The sequence below is a fragment of the Thunnus maccoyii genome, chromosome 1 (genome assembly GCF_910596095.1).
Source record: "Thunnus maccoyii chromosome 1, fThuMac1.1, whole genome shotgun sequence".
NCBI lineage: Eukaryota > Metazoa > Chordata > Actinopteri > Scombriformes > Scombridae > Thunnus > Thunnus maccoyii.
In genome coordinates this window covers 9,877,981-9,904,048 of record NC_056533.1, presented here as the reverse complement: position 1 = coordinate 9,904,048, position 26,068 = coordinate 9,877,981, and the positions used below count along the sequence as shown (strand labels likewise).

Below are 26,068 nucleotides of genomic sequence, written 5' to 3'. Positions count from 1 at the left end.
ATAACGGACATTACTGGGTCAGTTTACTGACTCTGACTCATTCTTCTCCTCTAGTGCAGGATTAATGGATTGCGGGAATATTGCGCCTGAAATAAGATTAAAAACTCTGTATACTGTGAAATACAGAGAGATTTATCTGGCAGTGATAGGCTTAATCAGCATTGTGTGAACTCATTTGGAAAGGGCTTGAAGGATGTTCATTTATATGTAAAAGTTCCACAATGCAGGTTTAAATGTTGCTTTGATTGAACATTTTCTTCACCTTTATAAATTGACACAATTGACATTGCCTAACAACACAACTTGTTTATTTTTTTTATTTTTCAGCAATATAATGAAGCTCATGAATACAATGCATTCCAACAGTTTCAAATTTGGGTTGTCTAATTGTCCTTAAATACACCATCAAGGTCATAGGTCACAGTTTTTCTACTGTATGTTCTGGTGAGTTAGCTGACTTGAACATACCCAACCTCAATAAAATCCACATCTGTTAGGAAAAAATTATTTAATATTTCCATTTATTTTGAATTCTCATATTTGCGAAATTGCTCCCTTTTTAAAAGCAAAGACATTCATATACAATTGAGATAATACATGCCACGAGCAGGTATCAACATGATCAATATACTGTACATACAAATACAACACAACAATTTCTGTCTAAAACAAAAAATGTTACTTGTTAGAATTAAAAACACATTACGTCTTCTAAAAGGTGTCATTATATATGCGAAGGCTGCTGAATAAATGCTAAGAATGATTATGTTATAGGGCATGGTGTCACATTTTTCAAATAATGGATATTGCATTTTTAAATTAAAATGTTATAAAGAACAAATGAAAAGAAATTTCTTACATCTTTAGTCTGGGTGCTGTTGTACACCCTGAAACTGTGTTTTATGGCTGAAAAGAAGACAAATAGTAAGATTCATATTTCCGCCGATTCACTTTTTTAATTGTTTCCCAACTCCACTTCAAAAAGGAAGATACAGTGCATACAATAATTGGAGAATGCAAAAAAAAAAAAGATTTATCTATGTACGTGATAAATAGCTGGCCAAAATATAATGTGGTTGTCAGAAAAATACTTTATTGTATAAATCTTCTCTGCATTAGTGTGGGATACAGTTGTAATTATAACAATCTTTCATTATGTACAGTACCAGTCAAAAGTTTGGACACACTTCCTCATTACAGTGAATTGGAAGGTGTGGTTCTGTATGTACCACACATTAGTAGGTCAACTTCAGAAAACTGAACATTGTTTTAAAGTATGTATTTAAACTGAGCTGTAGTGTCTGTGAACCATCAAGCCCCCACATGTTTATTGTAACAGTAGCTGAAAAGAGAACAAAACCTACATTTTTTCACCTCTTGGGGACTGAAAAAAAGGAATAAACCAGCAAACACGCCACACAAAGCAAGGCCACTATAATGGCCTCATACTGAATATAAGACATTAGCACATTCTGCATCAAAACTAGTACAGTACACCACAGCAAACCACGAGCAGGGTGGCAACATATATGCTCCGTAACTTTGCAAACTTTTGAAAATCCAACCATTTCTAGTCAACATTAACATTTGTAGCCTCTGGGCACAATACAAACAGTTCCACAACATCAACACGAGTTGCATACAACCAGGATGATACAGTTTTACAGACTACATCGGAAATAATCACAAAGGCAATGCAAGAATGTAGAATAATGTTTTATAAGGAGAAAGCTGCCGCACAGCCCTCCTCACAGCCTCCGCTATACAGTTATCTGTGCTTCTCCCTCCAGATACACGTAGACTATTTGGAATATGTGAGAAGCAGCTACTAATGCTGCCAGTCTCTCCCTTTAGCTGTTAGCATCACCAGGTAATTAATTCATAACCACTGTTTGTTGACAGAGGACATGGAAAACTATAAAAATTGACATAGCTTGCAAAAATACACAACAGAACTGAAAATAAATACTTTGGAAGCAGGGAGAAGTGTGGAGAAGTTTCCACATTACTCCACCTCCCTGTGTTTCACTCACTGAGCAGCAGAGGGATAATAACCCACTCCCACAGTCTGTCAATCAGTCCTACAGCACATCGGACTGGATGGTGTGCCAGCGAGCCGTCTCTACTTGCCCCCGACTGCACATTTCCTTCCAGTGTCCCTGTCCCGCCTCCGAAACATCACTGCCAATCAATACACGTCCCAGAACGCTGCTCTTAGTGTAGAGACGGCCCTGTAGAAACATGGAGATAACTGCATTAAAAGTCACAGAAATATGGAATTTGTCTGGAAGGGTTTGTATCATCATGTCAGTACTTAGTCTGCCTACTCTGGTCTGATCTACATCCACCAATTTCCATTTACAGACTCCTTGAACTTGGTCAACACATGTTAAACAGTAGATGTGAGGATGTTCACTGGACTGTCTATTATACCTGGTGAGTGGACTATCAGCTGTTTAGTTACCATTATCTCAGCATATCAAAATAAAACAGAATATACTGTTTTATAAGGTTGGGATTTTGCCAAATACAGTAGAACTTCCTACCTGCATCACAATAAATTCGAGGACCAGTGGCAGCTGAGTGATGTCACCAGAGGGCAGGTCAAATAGGAATGGAGCATTCCAGACGGGGTTTGGACCACTGGCTCCTTTGGTCTCCTTGGTACCAATTACTTTTCCACCCTGACGCAAGTTGATGACAACATAGTGGTCTGTGAGAAGAAAAAAAATTACATTGGCATTTACATACTAATTTTTTTTCTCTACTTATGTAAAAACAGTATAAACAGTCTCTTTCTACAAGGGTCAACTAATAAAAAGAAAAAAAAAGGCTTCAGACTGCTCTGAGCGTTCAGTTTCCAATGGTTTTTTCTACTTTCAGCCTGAGCTGACATCAGATTGTGACAGATTTCTTTATATGGTCATCTGCTGCATGCACAGTGCGCAGCTTCACTGCTCCACTTACATAATGGTGTTTTTCCACTGTTTTGGGGGTAGTCATGCCGTGCCATGACTCAAGACAAGCTGGCAGGCTGTGAGTGTTTTTCCATTACACAGCAGATAAGTAAAATGAGTAGTTTACCTGTTGGAGGTGTGCTGGTCGTCTGCACCTCTTCATCAAACATCATCATCACTGTGGCTGTTTCTGCTTGTAATATTCCCCCCTGCATCATTTCTAACTGATCCACTGAACAAGAGATCCAAATATCTTCATATGTTGTTGTGTGGACCAGTTTTTAACACCGCTAACGAAGCTCTGCTAATTTAGTGAGGAACACATTTAATTTCCTGTAAATTCTTCACAGTAAAAGTCTCTCCTTATTTCATCATTTAAAGGCTTTTATTAGGAAGCAGTGAAGCAAGAAATGCTGGGTTTTCATCAGCGGTGACTTAACATGACTGATACAGGTGCCCCTTAGCAGGTTTCTGGAAAGCTGGCCAATCATAATAGAGTGGGCTCATCGGGAGGGCGGCCTTAAATAGACAGGAGCTAAGACTGCCTGTTAGAGACAGAGGGGCTGCATAAAGGGCCAGTATAAGATAAATAAGGAGTTTTTTGAATTATGAATCATGCAAAACTACTCTGGTGGAGTCCCAGAATTAAAATATAGAGCTGGAAATGAGCATAATAGGTCCTCTTTAATTAAATGATCTGAGTACCTCTTCCACAACTGGTGTCAAATCTGCATTATCACTCGCAAAATATGATTTCCCTCATACATAAAACCAGTATAGCATGCTAAATGGATTTACTAAAACTAAAAAAAAGCAATGTCTGAATCTTGAAACTCATAGGGAACACAAAACTGATCACCCAGCCTCAAACAGTCAGTTTAAGTGTGGGAAACAAAAACACAGTTGTTTTCTTCTTACAGCAAATCCTGCTTCCTCCTCTCCTAACCACCATCAACAAAGCAGAGATTTAAATCAGATGCAGTGAGATATGATACAGACTGGAGGGGAAATGACACCGGGCTGATCAGTTCCTAATCTGATTATACTACAAGCCATTCAGGGATCTAGTCAGTCTGACTATGGCTGGGGGAACAAAGAAGAGTACAGATAGAGGCTGTAAACCTTATGAGCTAGCGTGTTCATGTGCATTGCTGCTTATAGTGTAAATATACTAACGATATACGATAACCATGGTGCAAAGTCATATCCACCCCACTCTAGGGACGGCACAGTTGGTTGGTCCACCACTTTGACCGACTGAAATAACTCAAAAACTATTTGATGGATTGCCGTGAAATTTTGTGCAGACATTCAGTGTTCCCCAGAGGATTAATCCTAAACTAACACCTTTACAATTCTTGCTTTCTGCAGTATCTGTGCATGGCAGTTACCATATGGTTAGGGTTAGAGAAAGATTGTGATCATGAATAATAAAAAGGCAAAAGGTCTGTTATGGGACAGAAACTCTGGACATGCATTTGGCTCACTACATAAAGGGCACACATTTTCCTGCATTGGCATTGAACCTTGGCATTGGATGTAAATTTTACTAGGTGTGGAATCATCCAATGTGTAAGTAATTCCTGGGGTTACTAGCTGCTCTTGAGCACAAAGGCGGAAGTAGCATGACATTTGTAATACTGAATGGTGGGGTCAGAAAGTGGCTGTGGTTTGCATACCATCTGGAGGGTAAGATTGCAGTTATGGTATGAGGAGTTTTTGGGAACTCTGTATTGCTGATAGGGGAGAAAGATGTTGTGGAGGGAAATGACAAGAAACTAATTTTATTGTTTGGGTATGAGGAGATGTTGGTTATACCTGGAGCTCCTGGGATCCGTGTGAGCTTGGCCAGATTCTCAGCCTTTCGGACCATCACCTTGATGCGCTGGGCCAGTGTCTGGTACTGCAGCAGGATGAACAGTTGGCCCAAAGCCCGTGGCACACAAACTGAACTCTTCCTGTGACCCAGCGTTTCCTGAGAACTCACACTCTGAGGGGGGGGGAGTGAACAGAGGGATTAAAGAAAAAGAGAGAATGATGAAGAAGGGAGGAAAACTGTCTTCTTTCACTCAGCAGATGTTCCCTTCATCCTTTTGGGGGCTAAAATGAAATGCCAAGTACCAAGGAAAGAAAACAAGAAAGAAAATACATCAGATTCAAAGCTGTAAAGCACTTCAAACCCATGCTCATAAATCTGTTTCTATATTTCTGGCAGTGAAGTTGACCAAGCACTTATACTGCCTGCACCAGTTCCCCCTCAAAGGGATTTGCCGGGACTCGCTGCCAGTCAAAGTACAGAAACATGTTTATTTTAATTAGTTTATCTTCATTTGAGGGACATTTGAAAAAAATAAGCAGTTTTTTTTTTTCACATGGCATCTTGGATTGACCTGCCTGACAAGTTCAGCTGGGATAAATCTGTATCACATTTTCATTCACTCAAAGCTAATTTTTATTATTAGTCATCATATTATGTAGCTGCCAGTGTTAAAGAATCCTTGGCAATTTGACCATCCATCCCAAAATAATACAAATGTTCATGCGCTGAGGCACTTCAGATAAAAGTAATAGCTAATGTGAATGTATGATGGTAATTTACATCTGATTTCATGTCAGATCTCATTAGCTTGCATTGTTTGGGGTCCAGTGAGACTGCTGACAACTGGCTGAGTGTTAGCCCGCAAGCGACTTGCTGAGGCCAGGCAGCAGAATGTGAAGGCAATTTCATCCAACAAGTGAGTTTCGGTTCACTGGCTCTGTCTGTCACCAGCACTTGGCCTCAGAGACCGTCACTCACACTTAAACTGCCTTTTAAAAGGAGTTACGTTGAGCCTGAAAACAGATTATCAAACAAACCTCAAAGCTATGGCCAGATGTTGTTTTTTTTTTGTGGATGCAAGAACAAGGTATATTTCATACATTTGATTTTGAAATTAAAGGGAATAGGATGACAGAGGAAACTACATTAACCAGATGTTGATTATGTCAGCATATTAGCATTATCCAGTACTAATACTAGATGGCTTGTTTATAGTTTTGGTCTCATTGGGGAGGAGGTACACGTTGAGCTCATTAATCCCATGAAGGCTATACTTTCACATATGCCTGAATCTTTCAAGAGAGGCAGCCCCTATACTTAAATGTAACTTCCTGAATCTTATTTTTGCAATGAGACTGTAGAGGTCTGTTATTTGGTAACTCTGTTCACTCTAAATATCTTGGGTTACATAACAAACCGATGATGCGAGTCATCCAGCGATCTTTCTGATCCAAAGCATAGAAGCTTCACAAGAGAGGCGGAAAACATAGTGTAACACTGAGTGACCATCTTCCTGTGGTTTTACTTCATTTAACCTTTATTTATGCAGGAATGATGAACACTCACACAAGCTGCTTATGCAGTCTTTGTCTATCAGCCAGTGAGTAGCTTAGTGTGGTACAATGTCACTCACTCAACTCCCCCTCAGATATTCTCAAGTTGAAAACATTTCATTCACAAAATTAGTAATATTCAGGTGACTGCCACCTGCTGACAATCTACAGAAATAAAGAGTTTGGGTGCCACAGGTGGCTAAGCTAAAATATAAACAAGAATATTGTTTTAATCAGAATTGTTGCGATAATGCCGCTAGCCACTTTCCAATTTGGTGGCACTGAGCTTACTGTTGCTAAACAGCACTATAAGTTAGCAAGAAAGCAATGCGCCATCTTTACTTTGCACCAGTATGAATTTTTTCCCACCGAACGAGTTGGTAAGAAGACCGCTGAAGTAAACTAGTGACTTGTCAAAAAATTCAAACATCCAGCAAGCCCCAGTTATTTTTCACAGGAGTTCATGGAGACCAAAGCAGAGCCAAAAAAACAACTCCAATGGGATGCTCACGCTGCTCTCAGCCTGTTGAATAAGTAAGTAGGCAACTCTTTGCAGTTTAGCCACAGCAGCATGATAATCCAATGGTGTATCAGGCTTGTTTGTTTGGGAGAATTTCTTCCTGCTGGTGAGGGAACTAGCTGTTATGTGACATGGTTGTTATTAATGCCAAACCTCTGCAGCCTTGTGCAACTTTCAGTTTGTTTCACTGTGCCAGCCCAACAAATTAAAACAATGCTTGTTTTTATAAACTGGGGGCATCTGCTCTCAGCCCACAAGCTCAAACAAGCCAACTGATCACTACAGCTCTGCACGAAATTGTGGGGAGCCGAAGTAAATGAGTGAGTCATGATGGATGGTGTACATCTAGTGGGCCAAAAGAGACCCAGAAAATTATCTCAATTATAGCTCAAGGACTACCCAAAAAACACACTACACTTCAGAAACAGATCATAAACATGTTTTTTATAACCAAAATATGATGATATCTTAGTTTTACTTAATATGTTGACCACTTATTCTCAGTTCTGTCATCAGTTAAGGATGTATTCTTAATGTTATTCTCTTTCTTATTTGTCTGCTCGTGGCCATTTACCAGGCATGATGTGAGACTGTGAATATGAAACTGAAACTAAGGCAAAGAACAGGAATGCTCAAAAAAAAGAACCTAATGCTGATCAGCCTGAAAATCAATAGCAGCCCTGTCGTGATCAGGCTCATCTTGTTCTAAAATTCACGATCTACAAATTGCTGCCACGTCATGCTCCCAATTCCCATGAAATGTCAGAACAAGTAATGTAATACAGATGAATAATCATCAGCACACTGGCTGATCCCATTACACTGATTACAAAACCTGGTGTTTTTCTATAAATCTGGGAAGTGTCTCCATTAAAAGCTGGAGTCACGACTCCACAGCCTCCTTACTCACTCACTCTTTAAAGCCTTATTTGGATTAGTGAGCACCCCTCCCCGTTTACAGCTTCCTCACAGTTACACACATTCACACCCACCAGCTGCTAATATCAGGGAAGGAGAGGGTGATGATGTATGTGTCATGGACGTGAAGGGAGGGACGTAGGTAAGTACACCTGACTCTGAGACAATCAGTTGATTTTCATACAACTGTATTATGGAGAAATGATACTGTCTCTTTTGCAAAAATTGTGACTGACTGAGTAATGTCCACGGAAACACCAAGACCCCCTTTCTTCAAAACCCTGTCATTAATGCCCTCTGGCAGTGTTTCAACAGAGCCGCAGAGGGCATGGTGTGGGCGCGCTGCCAATTTTCTGCACTATGCTTGTTTGCTCTGCAGTCTCTAACAACAATGTCACCATGACTAACAACAGTGGAAAACTGGCTAATGGGAGAACTGATTAGACACTACATTCCTTTGTGGATAAAACATGATATGGACTATTCGTAGGGCTGCATGTGTAGTTGCCCTATCTGCTAAATCAACTGAAAAGGCAGACTTTGTTAAAAAGGTTTTTAAAAGAAATTAGATAATACGCTAAGTTCAGACAGGGCAGTCCCAAAAAGGAGCTCAAATCCCTACCACCCACCCACAGAAACACACAGACACACATACAGTAAAAGATACAGTGCACGGGTTCCTTGGGCGGACACAGCCCCCTGGACACTCAAGGACCTGACCTAACCCGTACCAGGTTCCAAACTTTCTACTTTACATTGTTTCCTGTTTAGGTCAGACTTAAATTGTCATGTGGCGAAGGTCTGTGCAAAATTTTGATTGGATCTGACAGCACCTAAAAGGACACGAGAGAGTCAGTCTGATAACATGAAAAACACATGCTGCATCCTTAGCCAGCCAATAAAAAGGCACCAAATTACTCTACTGACTTGAATGCATCTTATCATGTTAGAGATTGTCAGATGCTCACGTTATATCTCAATTGTTTAATCCAGACAAAAACCAAAGTGTAAAAACATCACATTGTGGTTTTATGGGGTTTTATGTGCTGGACTATTTCTTGGCCAGGTGAAGTGACAACCTGGAGTCCTGTCATTACCATGAAGTTGTCAGGTAACCAGCGGAGTCTCCAGGAAGTCACTGTGCCCTGAAGGTGGTATTGATCTTATTATCTAAATGTCAGCAAGAAAGTGGATAAGCATATTTTCCCAAAATGTAGAACTCTTCCTTTAAAGAGTACTGCATTTTCACCAGAGGGGCTGGCAATTTTTTCCACAAGTTCGTCAGCTCCTTGTGCTCTTTGTCTGCACTGCAGCTCTGAATTCAAGTCCTAAATAAAAGCTACCAGTTAATATTCAACTTGTATTTAATCAATTAGGATTTCCAAATTAGGTTGGTGTGGAGCTGAATGAGGCAATAATTACTCTGTGTGGGCTTAAAACAAATTGTAGGCAGCTCATCAGCACTTTTACTAGACTCTGCAGACACTTACTGCATTGTTAGGGCTATTTGGGCTCAGGTCCAGTTGCTGAGAGCCAGGTCCTACTTGAGTTTGGAAGACCTCTAATCTGCAGTCTGCAGTTTGACTCATGTTTTCCACTGCACATTTGTGTGTTTCCTTACTCAGTGCACTCGTTCCTCTTGAAAGCTTAATTGCAATGCATAAATCAAATGAATGAAGCAATCAAATCAGCATATACCTTTTTCAGCTTGCTTTTAGTCGGGCTGAGCTGCCTGGTGTAGGTAGTGGTGGTGTCAGGCTCCCAATCCATCTGCTCACAGGGCACCTCCACTACCCCCAGTGCAGCCTCTCTGAGGCCTGAGAAGTCCCTGCTATAGACAGCCAATTTCAAAGTGCAGGTGCGCAGCTCTTCTATAGAGCCCACTTGCAGAACAAAGCTTTGACTGTGGAGCTCTGGGCTGAGGCTGCGGCGTCGAGAGGCTATCTGCTGAGGAGAGGGGCAGAGTGGAGGAAGACTGGCCCGGACAAACACCCCGCTACGCCTTCGACTGGCCCCTGAGAGCCCCAGGATGTTGACCACCAGAGTGCCACATGTAGAGGAGAAGAGCAGGGAGAAGTGCAAGAGAGGAGCTGGCTTGGAAGGGATGGACAAAGAGTTAGAGCCATACTGTGATACAGAGGGCTCCCCCTGCTGGATGGTGGCTTTGGCGGCACCAGCAGTCAGACGACTGCTCTCGCTGTACAGGAAACTTTCACCGCTCACGGTGCTGCGCCGGCCCATCACCCGACGAGATTTAGACACCAGGCTCAGCTTACTGATGGAGGGCAAAGATGCTCTGCCATGACTTGGACGTTTATTTGGTGTGCAGGGAACAGCTGGGGTGCTGAGGCGCCGCATCGGGAAAGAGGACCTAGGAGACTGCACCAATTCAGCTGATCTCGTAGGGCTGGGGTCAAAGGGCAAAGCAGTGAAGTCATCTTCAGAGGGAGTAGAACTGCTTTTAGAGGAAGGGAACTCCAACACATCCCCATCCAACTCCTCATACTGCTGCTTCACTAGCTGGGTACATGGAGATGGAGTCAGTGTCACAGTCACCTGTTCAGCAGAATGAGGAGACAAGAAAACTGCCTCCTTGTCCTCCGATGAAACACTCTTCCTTCTGCGACAGCAAAGGATGCAACCAAGAACCAGACAGTAGCAGAGCACAGCCAGACCCACAGCCAGCAGGATCTGCAGGTGAACTAGACAGAGAGAAAAAAAAGTCACAAACTAATATTGCGTTAGTGGGATTAATGAGGAGCATGAGGAACTGGGGTGGTGTGCATCTGTGAGTGAGCAAGTAAAGGGAGACCAAAAAAAAGACAGAGCGATACACGAGTTAAAAACAGTAAGATTGTTCCAAACTGACAAATAAAATCTGTTTTTTGCTTTTAGTGACCCAAAGGAAAACCCTCAAAGATGACAAATTAATAATGAAAGATTGTAGGACATCTGACTCTAAGCAGTTATCTTGTTGTGTCTGCACTCTGTGCCCTTGATGAGATTAAAGAGGAAATGTCTCAGGGTTATAATCATAAATGGTATTGTCACGGCTTTGATCCAAAGCAGGAGCAGTTCACAGAGAAATGCACTGGTGTCAGTTTTCCTGGCAATCCAATTGCAAGTGTGTGTGTGTGTATTCATCATTTGAGCATTTTGCTGATTAAACATTCATGGTCAGCATTATGATTTTCAACATTTAAACTCTAATGTTGTCATTATTCCCCTTTAATTGTCCATTACAAGATGGATAAAACATTTTGTAAGTAATGTATGTGGGTTATATTGACTGGAATATTCAAATCCAAGATGTGATGATATATGATATATCTGCACCATTACGTCAAGTGAAAAATCATTCATTCCCTTTGCATCATTTTATTCCCTGTAATTAATCTTAGCACACTGTATGTAATATCTTTTTAAAAAACAGCAGATCTTGAATAACAATTCAATAGTTAAATGGGTTTGAACACTTGGAGCTGCCAGAGTAACTGAGATTGAAGAGGTTAACACTGAACCCTCCTGGTGCCAATTTACCGACAGATAACGAGGGTGTATTGGGATGACTCATGCATCAGAGCCAGTGGTGGACAGTGGTGTGAAACAAGGTTGGCAAGCTTTGAGCTGCAGTCATTGGACATCTCCAGGTAAACAACCTCCAACTGGAACAAAAATCACTTCATTTGAAAAGCTTTATGTTTGTTTTTACACGGCCATATTCTCATATCAGATCCATCAGTTATTAGGGGTGAATGTTGTGATTTTGTAATTTTTTTTAACTGATAAATTAGCCTAAAATAGGAGGATGCATTAAGTTTAAATGCATCACATCCATGATAAGAAAAAATGTGTTTAATCAGAGGCTAAACATTGAAAAAATAAAATCTCATCTGATTATCTGAAGGGGACCCACACATAAATCCTCACATCACAAGAGACCTATCACTGTGTAAAAGCAAAACAACTGAGTGAGATGGATCCTTATAAAACGAGATCACTATCAAAGTGTTAACTGCCAGTGCAGATCCATTTCAGCCTGGGCAGAGAGCCTGTCCAGGAGCAGGCAGCTTCTCAAACTGCCTCCATTAAGAGATGAAAGTACTCAGGGGCTGACTGCTGCAGTGATGTTAGAAAATGATTGCTCTGAAACATGACTCAGACTGGCAAGCTAGTGGACATTATGATTATAGACCAAATGAAGTAACCTGAGCTGTGCAAATTCAGCTTTTAATTAAGATTTTTCAGTCATGTAGAGCAGGAGATGTGTGCATTAGTTTAGTTGCAGCAGTCTGCAGTTGACTTCATTAAACTAAGCAACAGTGATGGTATGAAATAACTTGACAGAAAGTCAACCTCCTCCCCTCCAGCTCAGTTTGACAAGCACAAAAAAAACTAGCAGCATTATGATTTTTTTTATTTAATCTGTACTATATTTTGATATTTCCATGTTTTCCTTCTGTCGGAAAAAAATATAGGTTACAGCTACAAATAAATACAAAACCGCGAGATTACAGAGTAAACAAAAGCTGTATGGCACAAGCACAAGAACATTTAATGCTTCTTACCTCCCAGCGTGTACTGCGACATGTTCCCATACACTCTGATGTGTGTGTTGAGTCAGTGAGAGCGCTGTTTGTGAGAGAGCTCCATCGCCAGTGAGTGCGCAGAGACCTGAAGCCTCCCAGCCAACAGCTACATGATCGGTTGACTGAGCTTTTATTTCAATCGCACTGACGGTGCGTTGGAGGCAGAAAAGGTCCACTGCCTTCTTAGAAACACAGCAGTCGTCTCGGTTTGCCAGTGCTGCAGTTCACTGCCATCTTATTAATTATCTGTAAGTGTTACTATGCCTTGAGAACAAATTAAAGATGCCAAAAACAGACTGAACAAACACTAAACACGACTTAACTGTGACATGTACAATGTACAAAAACATAAAACAATAAAGCCATATATAATGATATAAATATAGCAAGAAATAGGCTACTGAGTGCTTACTGTACTTAAGTACAATTTTAAGATACTTGGGTATTTCCATTTTCTGCTACTTTATACTTTACAGTACTATACAGTACAATTCAGAAAGAAATACTGTAATATTACACTATCACTATTACACTAACACATTTATCTGACAGCTCTAGTTACTATTCATATTCATGTTAAGATTTAACAAAATATATGATATTAAAATGATAAGTGTATCAAACAGAATGCATTGTTAGTTTATAGTGTTAGTTTCACCAGTGGTTCCACCTCTATGAAGTTCAGAAGTTAGGGGAGAAATTAAAGTCCCCTGGACTCTAAAAATATGTTTTTCTTCTTGTTCCTTCAGTTGGATGTTTGAGCTTCACTGTGCAGAATGATGTATGTGCAGAGTTTGACACTGGAAAGAATTTTCACATTCATCTGAAAGTGTAAAGTTTCTCTGTGCTCACCTTATATCTGAGTTTGTTGTGTGCCTACGAGCATGATTTGTGGCATAAGAGACATCTTGTATCCAGCAGTTAAACTTATGAAATTAACAATATTTGCATATTCAATGGGGGAGAAGAAGTTTAACAAAGCAACTGTGGGGAAAAAAAGCTAAACATATCAGACACAATTTATTATTCCACATGGTGCATGTCTGGAGGAGAGACATTAATGCTGTTTAAAAACTACTTTCAGATTTATCAAAGCTTTATTGTTTTTTATAAAACCAAAAAATCAAAAACCACCATATTTAGACGTATCAAATCTGGACAGGTAGACACTAGAGACTGTTTAAATTACAGATCCAGATTTGTAAAGGTGTTATTCAGTTTGTGAAAACAGAAAAAGGCAATTCCACTGCTCTTATCTGTAACCACACCACTGTAGACCACATAAGATGAGATCCAGATTAAAGACCACTATGTCTGTACTTAGATTTGTCAAACCTGGACTACATTAAGATGTAGACTGTAAAATCAGTTTAAAACACATTTTGAAGCCTTTATTCTTATTTGTGACAGAACAGAAAAAAAGATCAGCAAGAGCTGTCTGCTGAATGCTCACCAAAAACAATACGCTGGTCATGGTAATGGCATATATCGAAGAGAAGATGAACGCACACTAAACTCCAATGATAACCGATATTTTGACCACAAAGCAACTTGCCTTCATAAAGACCAAGACCAATAATATAGAATAGAAGCTTTTTAGCTTTTTCCCATTCAGACCAGTGCAGGACTACATCAAAAGCTAGTCAGGCAGGTAAATACATGTAAGAGAGGGCTGCAATGCGTCGACTAGCTGAGACTCAACAGACAATGTGTGGAGTGTGTAGCCTACTGGGTATAGGTATACAGTACAGACTGTGAGGGTCATGGGGTTATGAGAGGCATGTGGCAGGTACTATACTATCAGGTGATTGGCACAGACAGGAACACAATGAGGACAACTAGTGGGCAGGAGAGGAATAGCAGCTTCTGAAATGATAACAGATGCTTAATCAAATGTTGAAACGGAATGATAATCAGTTTATCGCATAAAGATATAATGAAGGCCAAGCACACTAATGGCTGAAAAATGAAACTGCTGACAGTGGCAACATTACAGACATCATCTGTAGTAAGTAACATGACCAATGCAGTCTATTATTATTTATTAACATTTAATTTATTTTAATTTAATATTTAATTCAATATATTTAATTGTCTAATTATACATTTTGTTTTATCTAATAGTATTTGACTTAATTACTAAATTTAATTTTAATATTATCAAATTCTATTCAATTTAATTAGATTTAACTACTTTAAAAACAAGGAAATGGAGTCATTATTTGAGTGCTTGTATTTTCATCAGAGTGCAGGTCAAACACACATTACTGTCAGGTCAACAGAAAGAGAGGATTAGTCATTGCATTTGCTTGTTTCATTCATTCAACAATCTGCTTTTTGTTCAAAAACCGATTTGAGCCAATGGTTTGTCACAGGACACTGCAGGAGGGCCCTCCTCTGTGAAGAGCCTGTCAACAATTCACTGTTTCTCATGTTTGTTCAGTTTTATTCATTCTGCATTCATTTGTTCTGTATGAGCGTTCCCGTATGATTACTGAGACCTTGCAGCAGGATGACATCACTCTACTTCCGCATATGAATTTAAACCAATCATCTGAGCAATGCTGTCATCCTGTTACTATTGTATGCTTTGCTCAAAGGCAGCATCATATCATAATGTTTGTGTGTGTTGCACTTCACCTGATAATCTGTAGTCCACTTTAGACTCACATACATAACTCTCGGCAAAACTACATTCTCGTTAAGTTCAATTCTGGTTTTAAAAGATGAATTGGACACATCTCAGCTTACCACATATCAGGTAATTGAGGAACAATGCAGATTTTATTGTGTGTGCAGACTTACTTTATAAACCCATTGGCAAATGCGTTTCTGTGTGCCCCTTGATGTCCATACAGCCATGGCCTTAGGATACACTACACACTTCTGAATCTCCATGACTTTCTTTAGTTAAAGCTAAACCGAATCCCTCTCAGCTTTGGAAAATCTCCCACACAAAGATCTGCTTCTACACCAGCTGAACATACACCCAGAAAAACCCTCTAGATGAGCATTTCCTCCATCAACTCAATTAGCATCGCTTCCTTCCAAAGCTCTATTACTCACTGACAGATTAAAGTGGTTCCCTGGACTGATTCTTCTATCGAGGAGTTGAGCAGAGCATGAGAAGGTTCAGGTGTCTCACTGGCCTGATTATGTTCAGGTTGGAGATGAACATTGTATAAATGAATGTGACAAATGAAAGGTTCATGTACATGTGAATGGTAAGAAAATGAGCCATTTTTGAGGTTGATGTATGAGTGCACATTAAGTGTGTGCGTTCATAAGTGTCTTCTTATTTCTGCTGCTTTGTTGTGTACATTCCTGACTCCAATTATGGGCTGTTTGTGATCCACTCCAGCTTTGGCTGCTTGAGGCTAATGCTGTGAGCACCAAGAAATATTTAGTCCCAGCGTTTAACATTTTTGATTCCATAGAGAATGTACATCCATATGGAATACTTAATTTTAAATATAACCACAATATAAATTAATTTGGTTGGCTGGTCAATTGATTGAATGATTTGTCCATAAAGTTAAATGAAACAAATACTAACCATGTTTATGTCATTATTAGAGATTATCCTAATGCATTATGAATACATAAACATACATTTTACACAGTTATTATTTATGAACCCAATGTGCTTCAAATATACAGTATCAGGGGCATAGTGAGACTTACTTCCAGCCCAAGAGATAAGCAATGTAGAGAAGCATCGGCGATATTAGTGGTTTAAAAGTAGAAAAATGACAACTGCAAGCCAAAACATTGACACTTAACTGCAAATCAGCTTCAGTCAAAAACATACAAGTAATAAATCTTTATTGAAGTCACACTGCATCTGTAACCCCCCCCAAAAAATTAAAATGTATGAGTTGCAGTACGTTACTGGTTTCCACAACCTTGCTTCAGTTTCCAATGAGACCAGCGATATTTGTACTGTGAACATACACATTCACCTTACAACATCCAGCAACAACCATGTGAACATACTGTACATGTTTATCATACACCATAAGATGTATAATTATATCAGAGCTCCAACTTTAATCCTGACTTTGGGATTTATGTGTATAAACTTATCTTTATCTGCAAGTCAGCTGTGTTATGTTTGTGAAATAATACTAAAATTGGAATGAAAAGGGATACTTAGAGCTGCATTAATCGATATTTTTTATATAAAAAGATTATCAAATGACTATGAGTAATGTGAAAGGGGTTGATTATAATGAAGGATTATCGCCCAACTATACAGTTGCCCTCTACGAGGCCTTTTGGTCTATTTTGGATCATTGTTTTGGTTTGTACCAACATTCATCAGGTGGCCAGAGACACGACTGCGTAGATGCTTAATATTGCATTGTGTCAGCTGAAAATAGGCAACGGTTAAACAACTTTATAAGCTGGGATATCAATTTTGTTTTCAACTTATTTTTCTGTCCCCAAGTATCAAATAACAGATACATGAATACAGCTTTAAGTAATATAATAAAGCTTTGTCCAAAAGCCTCCCATTAGAGGAATGACTCAGTCACCCATCTCAACACCCTGTCAGGCTCTTTAACCTCCAGGACAGAAACATACAGTATGTCCTTAAAGTCCTTAATCAAGGAGAGGAATTACAAGACTGTTGGCAAACAGTGATTTCTGATGCTATAAATATAGATGCCCTCAGGCCAAAGGGCTTTTAACGGAAGCCCTGTGTCGCTCCAGATTAAAGCATCATACCACCCGGAGTCACTTCTCTGTGCTTCTGTGTGGGTGGGTCAAATAGCCACTTATTTGAGTACAGATGGAGGGATTACCATGTGAATGTGCCCGACTTAGTTAATTAATTAGTTTGCTTAATTCGTAAGCATGTCGATCGTCAAATAATGTAAAAAATTGTTCACAATAAATTTCACACTAGAATACTCTCAACCTTTATGTAGCTATGTGGGTTGTTTGTGTGTGTAAACTCACAGAAAGATGACAATAATGTTCCTCTACACAATGTCTTGACTCCATTGATTGTGTGGCAACAACTTGAAACAACAATGAATTTTTATTAACTGGTTCAAGGGTTGCTTGCATGATTTCTGTAGGTGGTCTCCTTCACCTACAAGAGATGGCACTGCGGACATCTTTAAAGGGAGGTAAAGTGAGGTAATCTGGCCCAAGGCCCACAGACACATTATTTGGCAAATGTTCAACAGTGTGTGTGTTTAGAGAAGGGAAAGTCATATCCAGTAGCTTACCCTCCAGATTACTGACAAAGAGAACCTGAATGAGGAGCCAGAAGAGGAGCAGCAGTATGACGCCTTCGATCATTCCGTTACAGAAGAAAGACACGACAAGCTGCCATTCAGGCTGGTTGGGATCCTCCTGCTCGGCTGGATAATAAGGCATCATGCCCCACAGAAATGAGACCGACGTATTGTAGGTAAACATCTGTGGGGAAAAACAGTTTGATGGAGCTTGCAATGAGAACCAGGAATCAAAGATAAAAAGAGTGGTGAGACCAGAAAAAGCACTTATATTGTTAAAAATATGCTGTATAAATCTGAAATTTAGCACTGCAATTAAAATTTATTAGGATATTTATGGCTCTCCAATTTCATGGGGGGTTAAATTTTGCCTTTAGCCCCTTGGGCCCTGGCCCTGTAAGAGATGTGACTAGCACCACCTGCAGGCCTTTTTCTTTCCATCCTTCAAATCCTTCCTCACAATATAACACCTGTTTAGTCTTAAAATGGAAAACTTTGTCTTGAGTGATCAATCCGTAAAATTGAAAATGAAAAAGACATTGCCTCATTTCCAGAGCAGCTGTAATTCTGTAAGGTCTCAGAAAAAGAGTAAAACTTCAAACATCAGAACAGTTGACTCACATGTGTTGAGCCTTCACTCCTCATCAGAGCCAGCATCCACTGGCTGTTGGTCTGCTGGCTGATGAAATCCTTTCATTATGAGTGACTCAAAATTATCTAGAAAATGCTCTCCTTTTGTTCGTTTTCATGGCGTCATCCTTCCTTGAGCATCACGAGTGTGAATTGACTTAACTCAGCCACCTGTGCTGCTCTGACCATTAACTGCAGTGGTGAGCTTTCAGCATGTGTGCTGCTGCAGCACTAACAGTATAGCTGGCTAACTTCCAGTCTTCCAGTCCAGAACTGCAGTCTGGTTCCAGCTGTTGGCCAAAGAGAGACACACACACGCACACATCCAGTGTGATTAAAGTTTTGATTTCAGAGCAGTAATAGTCTTTTACAATCATTCTTATGAGAAGTTTTGACATAATTTGGCCAGTTGACTGTGTGATTTATTGAGTGAGGCTTTCTATTCTTAGTCTCTTTAAGAAAATAGATTGTGTGAGCTCTGTTGGGCCCAGGAAAAGTACTGTCGCCGTGGTAACAACTAACAACCATCCAAATGATCAATAAACAATCAGTAATAAACAATCAGTATAACTCACCTCATTTGAGTTATAGTCTCGCAGTAGATGGTGTGTTTATGTGATGTGGGACATCCAACCCAAAACTGACAGGAATCAAACCCCAGTTGTTTTAAGTAGATGACTGTTGTTAATGTATCCATTTATTTAAAAAAAAAAAAAGTCCTTATAATACATGGTCAGCTGTTTCTGGTGAGGTAAAATGAAATTCTGCTTCATCTTTACTGTGGTAAAAAAAAAAAAAAGAAGAAAAGGGTTCCAGTCAGAAATGAACCTACACTGCCGCCTGCTGGTGGTGAAGCAGTATACAGAGTACTTCATTGGTTTAGATTCAAGTTGAGGGTAAAAGGGACTTTTATCCATGATGATTGACTGCTGGAGCAGAGACTGGCAAAGTTTCCTTCATAATGTAGATCACATCCAGATAGATAGAAATGAACCAACCAGAGACCAGCATCACTGGAGCCTCATGAAGAGGAAATATTTGTGTTGTATTAGCGTAGTGTTATGTTCTTGTTTTATTTCATCTTATTTTTTACATTGACTCAAAACATTTTTGACATAATTTGCTTGTTTTTATTGGTCAGTTTTTAGTTGCTTTAGCAAACCAATTTATTGTCCTGAAAACATGTTTTTGTTTACTAACAACAGAATGGAAACAGAAAATATCATAAAATATCAAAAATGTTTCCAGATTTCAGAGCTTTGGATCATGGATCATCTTAACTCTGGTAAAACTTGAGATGTTTGTCAGGCGACACATGTGCTGCTTTAAATGATGCTGTGTAACTGTATGATGTAGCTTTGTATTCAAAGATCCTGTTAAAAACAGCACATAGACAACAAACCCAGCTCACAATTTATAACAAGAAAAACACTTTGTTCCATTGGAGAGTCTCAGTGAGCCAAACAAGTACACAAGTCAAAACAAACAACAATGACATTTGTTCATTTTTAGCAATTTTTATTTTCTTAATCTTAGTTCAACTTTAAAGATTGAATTGTCCAGTTCACAGCACAAAGAAAGTGTTAGGTACATCTTTTCTATCTGTGTAAGACATGAGTGTGAAATAAGACTATTAGAATATTTTGGAATAAATCAAATCAGCTTAAATCAGATTTGAATCGTCATGTTACATTTGATTTGATTGCGTTGGAAAACACACACTACTATTCTTTTGATTCTTTTCATTCCTTTAAAAATAATATTTTACTCACCACCATCCCCTCATGGGAGGACAAATTACTTTATTTATTACAATCACCATTTAAAATTTGTCTTTTACTCCTCTAACTACCTTCATCCTACTTTGAAATCATTTTTCTGCAAACTAAAGCTAAACCATGAATTAGATTAAATCTCATTAGTTTATATCAAATTAGATAGATTAGTGTTTTGACTCAGTAGGAGCAGGTTTGGTTATTAGCAATAATTAATAATTATCAACAATAATTATTTAAACTACCTTGAGGTCAGGGACCAATAACCAAACAGTGAAAACAGTCTCAATAAGGGTTTTGATCCAAGAATGTTGACATGTGACAGATATTAACAAGACAGGATGAACAGTGAAGGTTTGAATTCAAGCACTGACCCGTCACCAAGCTGTTGTAGCACAGTATGTTTACAAACAACCACAGGAAACTCTTTAACAGAGTTTAACTTTAGCAATACCAATCATAAATCAATAATGCTTCAATTAACAAACATCTATCATACAACTACAACTATCAAACACAAGCAACAATAAACAGCACTTGGGGTTACAAATAAAATGCAACCACAGTCTCACACACGATGGCAGGCTAACACAAATCACTTAAGTGTGATAAACACAAACAAACAAACAGCAGCAACAATAATACTTCACAGTATTCTCAGCAACAACAACAATAATACTTCACAGTATTCGCTCCGTCCGCTTGAGTTTTTCACTCTCTAGTAATCTGAAAGATAAATAAATAATAAGATGTTTTAATGTAATTGCAATGTGAATTTTAAATTAAATGTCACGTTTTGATATTCCATTACATGTACAGTTTTTATTTTGTGATCACTTTCATTCAGAGACTCTTTAAAGATGTGTATCAACAGACTGGCCAGCTGTGGGGGTCTGACCTCACACACACAACACCCACCACCTTACACATAACAGCTGGCCTATCATCATCATTTAACCCTCAATTTCTGCCAGGACACTCCTTTTCAGCATATTTAAAAATGCAAACGAAGAGTGGGTACATAGTGTGTGACAGTCCTGCTCAATTATCTGTATTAGTATCTGTATCTGTATTAAAACTAACTCCTGCTGCCTATGTCTTACGCTGGATCAAACAGCCACATCTATTTGTTGTGGATATTTTGAGCAAGAAGCCAGCAGTGGAGAAAGGCGCACATGAGACTTTGATGTCTTAAAGCTGAAATTGTTTATTGAAAGCACTTGGCCAAGTGGAGAACCAAAAACAGTAAACACCAGAGCATTTTGCTCCGATGCTGTCTCTTTCCGCTCTGCCCTCTGAAGGTCCGAGTCCTAGTCTTTATCAGCCTACAATATGAAAAATTAGTCTGACTAGTCACGTTGCATGTAATTTCAGCAGTTTTGGTTTGAGCGTCTGTGTCATCCACCCATATGTGTTGTTTAGGGAAGCCTCCTCTGACCTTAGTAACCATGGAAATGCTGATATACTCTTTGTCTGAGAGGCTTCTGCTTTCACCAAAACATCACAGACAACTGACGTCTCAAGGAGAGATTAAGAATTGCAGCATGACCTCAAGGCTTCGTCTTGACCCAATGTCATTCCAACCTGTAACCCCTAAAGATGGAAAATTCCATAACACTATTATGGTAACACCAACACATATGAGTTCAACTGTTCACATAATGACTACTGATTTATTCTTTCTGTGATAAGTAATGAATAGAAGTATAGCATTAAAAAGGTTTTTGGATGCAGTTGCTCTTTTATTCACATCACAACTATGCAAAGAAAGTGATAAGTGTGAGGAGTTTAGTCATCACAAAGGAAGAACTAGGTGCGCAGTCTATTTTACACGTAATACACGACAAAGTGAACTTACATTCCCTATGTACAACAAAAGATGCACATTTTTGGCAAATTACTCAAATTACTCAGAAGAGAAATCAAGTATCCATAACTTGTCACTTTGTCAAGTAATTACATAAATTTACTCATTTGTCGACAGTAAAAATACGTTAATTCGTTTAAACTCATTATTGTTATTTATTCATTGCAGCTCTGTCAAAAATATCTAACAACGCCAAAGCCATTTTCTGTATTTAAAACGTGTAGAAATGAATTTTTAAAAAACAAGGTTTTGTTAAACTACAGTCAGCCTGAGGTTTGTAGTCATTTACTTATCATCACCAGCTAACGTTAGCTTTAGTCAAAAGGACTGCACACAGCAGCATACTCACAGTGAAACTGCGGGATTCACACCATGGTTCACACCCTCCCACCTCCGGAAATAAACCCAGGTGACCCCTAAATAAATACTTTATAAGCTTCAGGGGCCAGATACGAAAACAGAAATCACAAATAAAACAACTGAATAGTATAGGAAGAGGTATCCCTTCTTGTTTGCTGGATGCTAAATGTCTAACTTCAACTGGAGCACCTGCGCCAAGCTAACAGCTAACGTTAGCTAGCCCTCCACTGAACACAAGGAAAATATTAAAATCAACCTTCTCAATTACTCCTGGTGGGAGGAAGTGTTGTTGTAGGTTAACATTAAATAACTTAGTTAAAGAATATCAAATTGTAATCAGTTAACTTACGTTACTCGTTACTGAAGAAGTAATCATTAGTGATACTAATAACATGTTACGCAGTAACGTTAATGCGTTACTACTCATTACGAGCAATGAAAAAATTTTTTTACAGAAAAACACTGTAAATTGCCTTTCTTCTTTCCTCAACACAATATATTTCCCCAACAAAAATATTTAGCAAAGATGCTAATGTTAAACTAATTAGCGTAGCTAGCTAATTTGCAATGCTAATGCTAATTAGCCTAGCTTAGCTTAGTTTAAAAAATAAACTTACCACTCCGACGTCTGAGTGAAAGTAACGTTTAACACAGGCTGTACTTATATACTGTACTGCTAATGATGTCACGTTCTGGAATCATGGAGGAGGAGCCTCTGGTTGCTATGCACATAATGTTTCATTATATTTCTTTTTATTTGATTTGATTTAATTTAATTTCAGTAGGCTACTATTTTTCTCTCCAGTTATAACCGGAGATATGTCATGTGTTTTGTATGTAGTGTTATGTAAATTAAAGAGAGTTGCGTTTTGAGAGGATCTGCTGGTTGTTATCTAGTCTATGGTTGCTATGCACATAGGCCTAATTAATTAGTTTATTTTGTTTTATTTTTTAAATGTATTTATTTTTTCTCCCATATCATGTCCTTCGTATGATAAGTTTGCCCATTCCATGTGTTCCATATGTATGTGTAGTTATGTTAATCATTAAAATTAATAATAAATTCAAAAGAGTTTATAGACAGTTTCTGTAAACAGTGAGATGCGCAAGAAAACCAGAACGCCTGAGGGCTATGGATGTATTACAAGAGCTCTTATAATACTCTTATAATATATTATAATATACAATGCTTGCTCATGGGGGAATTGTTGGGTCTCTGTAAATTAAAGAGTACGGGCTTGACCTGCTCTATGTGAAAAGTGCCCTGAGATGACTTTTGTTGTGATTTGGCGCTATATAAATAAAAATTGATTGATATAATATAATATAATATAATATAATATAATATAATATAATATAATATAATATAATATAATACACTATATATATATACACACACATAAATAATATAACTTCAGTGATGCGGTCAGTGATGAGGTCATCCTCCCTCTCTTCATTCTTCAAAGGACATCTATATGAAAGGTACTGTTATAAGAGTAGTGTAGCCTCGTTAAGGAATACGGCAGCAATTCTCATTTTAGTACCAATCTCAGAAGCTCTTAAACAGATGACGGAGAAATGTCTGGCTGCTGAGTGTCAAATGTGTCCAGACCTGCTCCTGCCCCTGACCCCAAAGAGAGGGGCTAAGAAAGCTCCAGTCAGCAGCCGAACCAACATGCACCTCCTAGTGGACACAGGCCTTCAAGTACACCTCCATGAGCAGTCAAGCCACATAGAATTTTTATTAGCATCAATTTGTAGCAATTAAAAAAATGCTTAGAATGATCTCTACTATTATTTACTATTTTACATTATTGTCTGTCTATTCCTCAGCTGCACCACTTGAGTCTGAAGAAAGCCAAAGTAACATTGTTTGAGGTGTCTTCACCCGAGATGCTGGACCCTTTCAAGAGGCCAAGCTGTCTGTCAGTGGGAGGAACGCTATGATCAGGATTCACTGTCAACAGCTGCTCACACAGGCAATGTGTAATGTCTTATAAAGGGATGATCTCCAGTTCAGTCAGTAAATAGAAGGTGCTTTGTGTTTTTCAGATCTATCTAAAGTACCTGCTGGGAAAGAATCTGAGAAGGCACCTGGACTTTGTTATAGCCCAGCTGGCCTATGAGCCCCACAGGGGCAGGGAGTCTGTGCTGGAGATGCTGGCATACACCTTCCAGACTTGCCCTAAGGTGTGGACATTTTCTTTCAAGTCTGAATGTGCAACATGTGTGTTTACAAAAATATTAACTGCATTTTGTAACCAAAATAAAAGCTTAGATTGCATTTTTATTTTCCCACTCAGAACCTGTTGTTGCAGCACAGTGGCTTGTTCTTTGCCCTGCTGGCCTTGGTTGTGGTCACTGACAACTTGGTATGCTGTAAGAAAATGGCCATCAAGGCCTTGCTGGCCTAACTGGACCTGAACCACCAGAACACCTTGTTCTCCCTCGTCAACACCAGCTGAATGCAGAAAAAGTACACATCCACTCGCACACACCTACATTATACATATACAACTTCAAGGTTATTTTTATCATTTGAACATGAAATAATTAATTGTTTTTATCTTGTACTTTTTTAATGCAGCGTTTGAAACTCTACTGACTTATATATCTCAGTGTCTTAAATAACGTAGAATGTGATCTATAATTTTCCCATCTGCCCCCTCTCCAGGCCAGCCTGCGGCGTCTCGGGGCTCAGGTCTGTGGTCTGTTTGTGGAGCGGGTGGAGGAGAATTTTGCCCGTCATGTGGACGACCTGCTGCTGGAGAGAGTGATCAACTGAGACAACTATGAAGGTGTGAGTCAAGACTTTAACATCTCCTTTTGTTGTTGTTATGTAGAATAAATGAAAATGATTACATTTTTTGTTTGTTTGTTTTCACCTGCGGTACCCTCACTGCTGGGTGTGGCAGACCGCCTCACTGCTCTTCGGCCAGCTGTTTGGAGAGGAGAGGGAGCTGGCGATTAACCTCAGCAGGGAGCCACGGCCTTCATCAACAACGACCTGGACAAGAGGTTGATAGGACTGCTTGTTGTGTTACTATGGCTGGTGCAGTGACATAAAATTTTAATTGTTTCAATCAATTTTCTTTCTCCCTTCTGTCTTCTAGATGAGAGACTTAGCGTTATCTTTCTGTCATCAGCTACAGTCCAAGTTCCTGGACACGGCATCAGGAGAACAGGCGCACAAAACTCACTGCATTTCAAACACATTTCAGCAAATCATGCTGATTACATTTGACTTGACTACATTTGATAATACACTCTGCCCCTAAAAGTGATCATCAAGAACCTACTCTTTGTTAGAGATGGTGCAACGATTTATGGAGGAGCCATCCAAGAGACCCGGGTCCACAGATGTGTTGAAAGTATCAAATCTCTCTTATGTTAATATGCTGTAAGAAACTGTCAGTTTTTATACCGGGATTTGTTATTTTTTAGATGTAGGCCTATTTGTTATTGTTTTCATTTTATCTGATTTTAAATGGAATTCATTATTTGAAAAGGCTTTGTCAACATATTGTGGCAAGTTTGAGTTTGTGAAAACTGGTGAATAAAAGTACTGTGAACCCATAACTGTCACACAGAAATAAATCAACATATTGCAAACTTTTTTTGGTCTATGCAGTGGCCTGTTGCTCACTTGGTCTTGGTCAAATTAGGTCTCAAAGTGTTTTCAAATAGCCTTTTGTGCTGCATTGTGTTTTTAACAAATACCTTTGTTGAATTTGTAGTCAGAGCTCTTCTGACATCCAGGGCTCCCCCTAATGGTAAGTTCATTGTTACTGTTTTAGAACGTTCCTGCTGTAAGAAACAAACATGCATTTA

At 39.1% G+C, this 26,068-nt stretch overlaps 1 protein-coding gene and 1 long non-coding RNA gene across 7 annotated transcripts; one reads left to right on the top strand and one right to left on the bottom strand.

The window, feature by feature from the left end:
• Window positions 1-948: 948 nt before the first annotated feature.
• Window positions 949-19,242, bottom strand: LOC121904022 (synaptotagmin-5). Of its 3 annotated transcripts, XM_042421548.1 has the most exons (7): window positions 18,811-19,242; window positions 18,227-18,525; window positions 17,597-17,789; window positions 9,466-10,469; window positions 4,776-4,947; window positions 2,547-2,713; window positions 949-2,231 (listed from the first exon to the last, which is right to left on the bottom strand). In XM_042421548.1, the coding sequence occupies exons 2-7, from the start codon at window positions 18,260-18,262 to the stop codon at window positions 2,082-2,084; spliced, it is 1,722 nt and encodes a 573-aa protein (XP_042277482.1). In that variant the 5' UTR covers window positions 18,263-18,525; window positions 18,811-19,242; the 3' UTR covers window positions 949-2,081. The 3 variants fall into 3 exon arrangements, with proteins under 3 accessions (XP_042277482.1, XP_042277563.1, XP_042277646.1); XM_042421629.1 differs by lacking the exons at window positions 17,597-17,789; window positions 18,227-18,525; window positions 18,811-19,242 and adding an exon at window positions 12,336-12,571 and having other exon boundaries at window positions 9,466-10,497; XM_042421712.1 differs by lacking the exons at window positions 17,597-17,789; window positions 18,227-18,525; window positions 18,811-19,242 and adding an exon at window positions 12,336-12,571.
• A 2,352-nt stretch (window positions 19,243-21,594) lies between these two features.
• Window positions 21,595-25,818, top strand: LOC121902381. Of its 4 annotated transcripts, XR_006097568.1 has the most exons (7): window positions 21,595-22,286; window positions 24,071-24,162; window positions 24,290-24,427; window positions 24,541-24,713; window positions 24,912-25,035; window positions 25,153-25,255; window positions 25,351-25,818. It is a non-coding gene; the product is annotated as an uncharacterized LOC121902381 (long non-coding RNA). The 4 variants fall into 4 exon arrangements; XR_006097533.1 differs by having other exon boundaries at window positions 24,071-24,427; XR_006097549.1 differs by lacking the exon at window positions 21,595-22,286 and adding an exon at window positions 23,659-23,942 and having other exon boundaries at window positions 24,071-24,427.
• Window positions 25,819-26,068: the final 250 nt, after the last annotated feature.

Excerpts from the sequence above, each read along its gene's own strand:
- LOC121904022 (XM_042421548.1), bottom strand. The coding sequence starts at position 18,262 with ATGCTGGCTCTGATGAGGAGTGAAGGCTCAACACAT. Across the intron at positions 10,470-17,596 it reads CTTTGTCAGTAATCTGGAGG|TTCACCTGCAGATCCTGCTG; the intron begins GTAAGCTACTGG and ends CTCTCTGTCTAG. Across the intron at positions 2,714-4,775 it reads ACGGATCCCAGGAGCTCCAG|ACCACTATGTTGTCATCAAC; the intron begins GTATAACCAACA and ends TTCTTCTCACAG.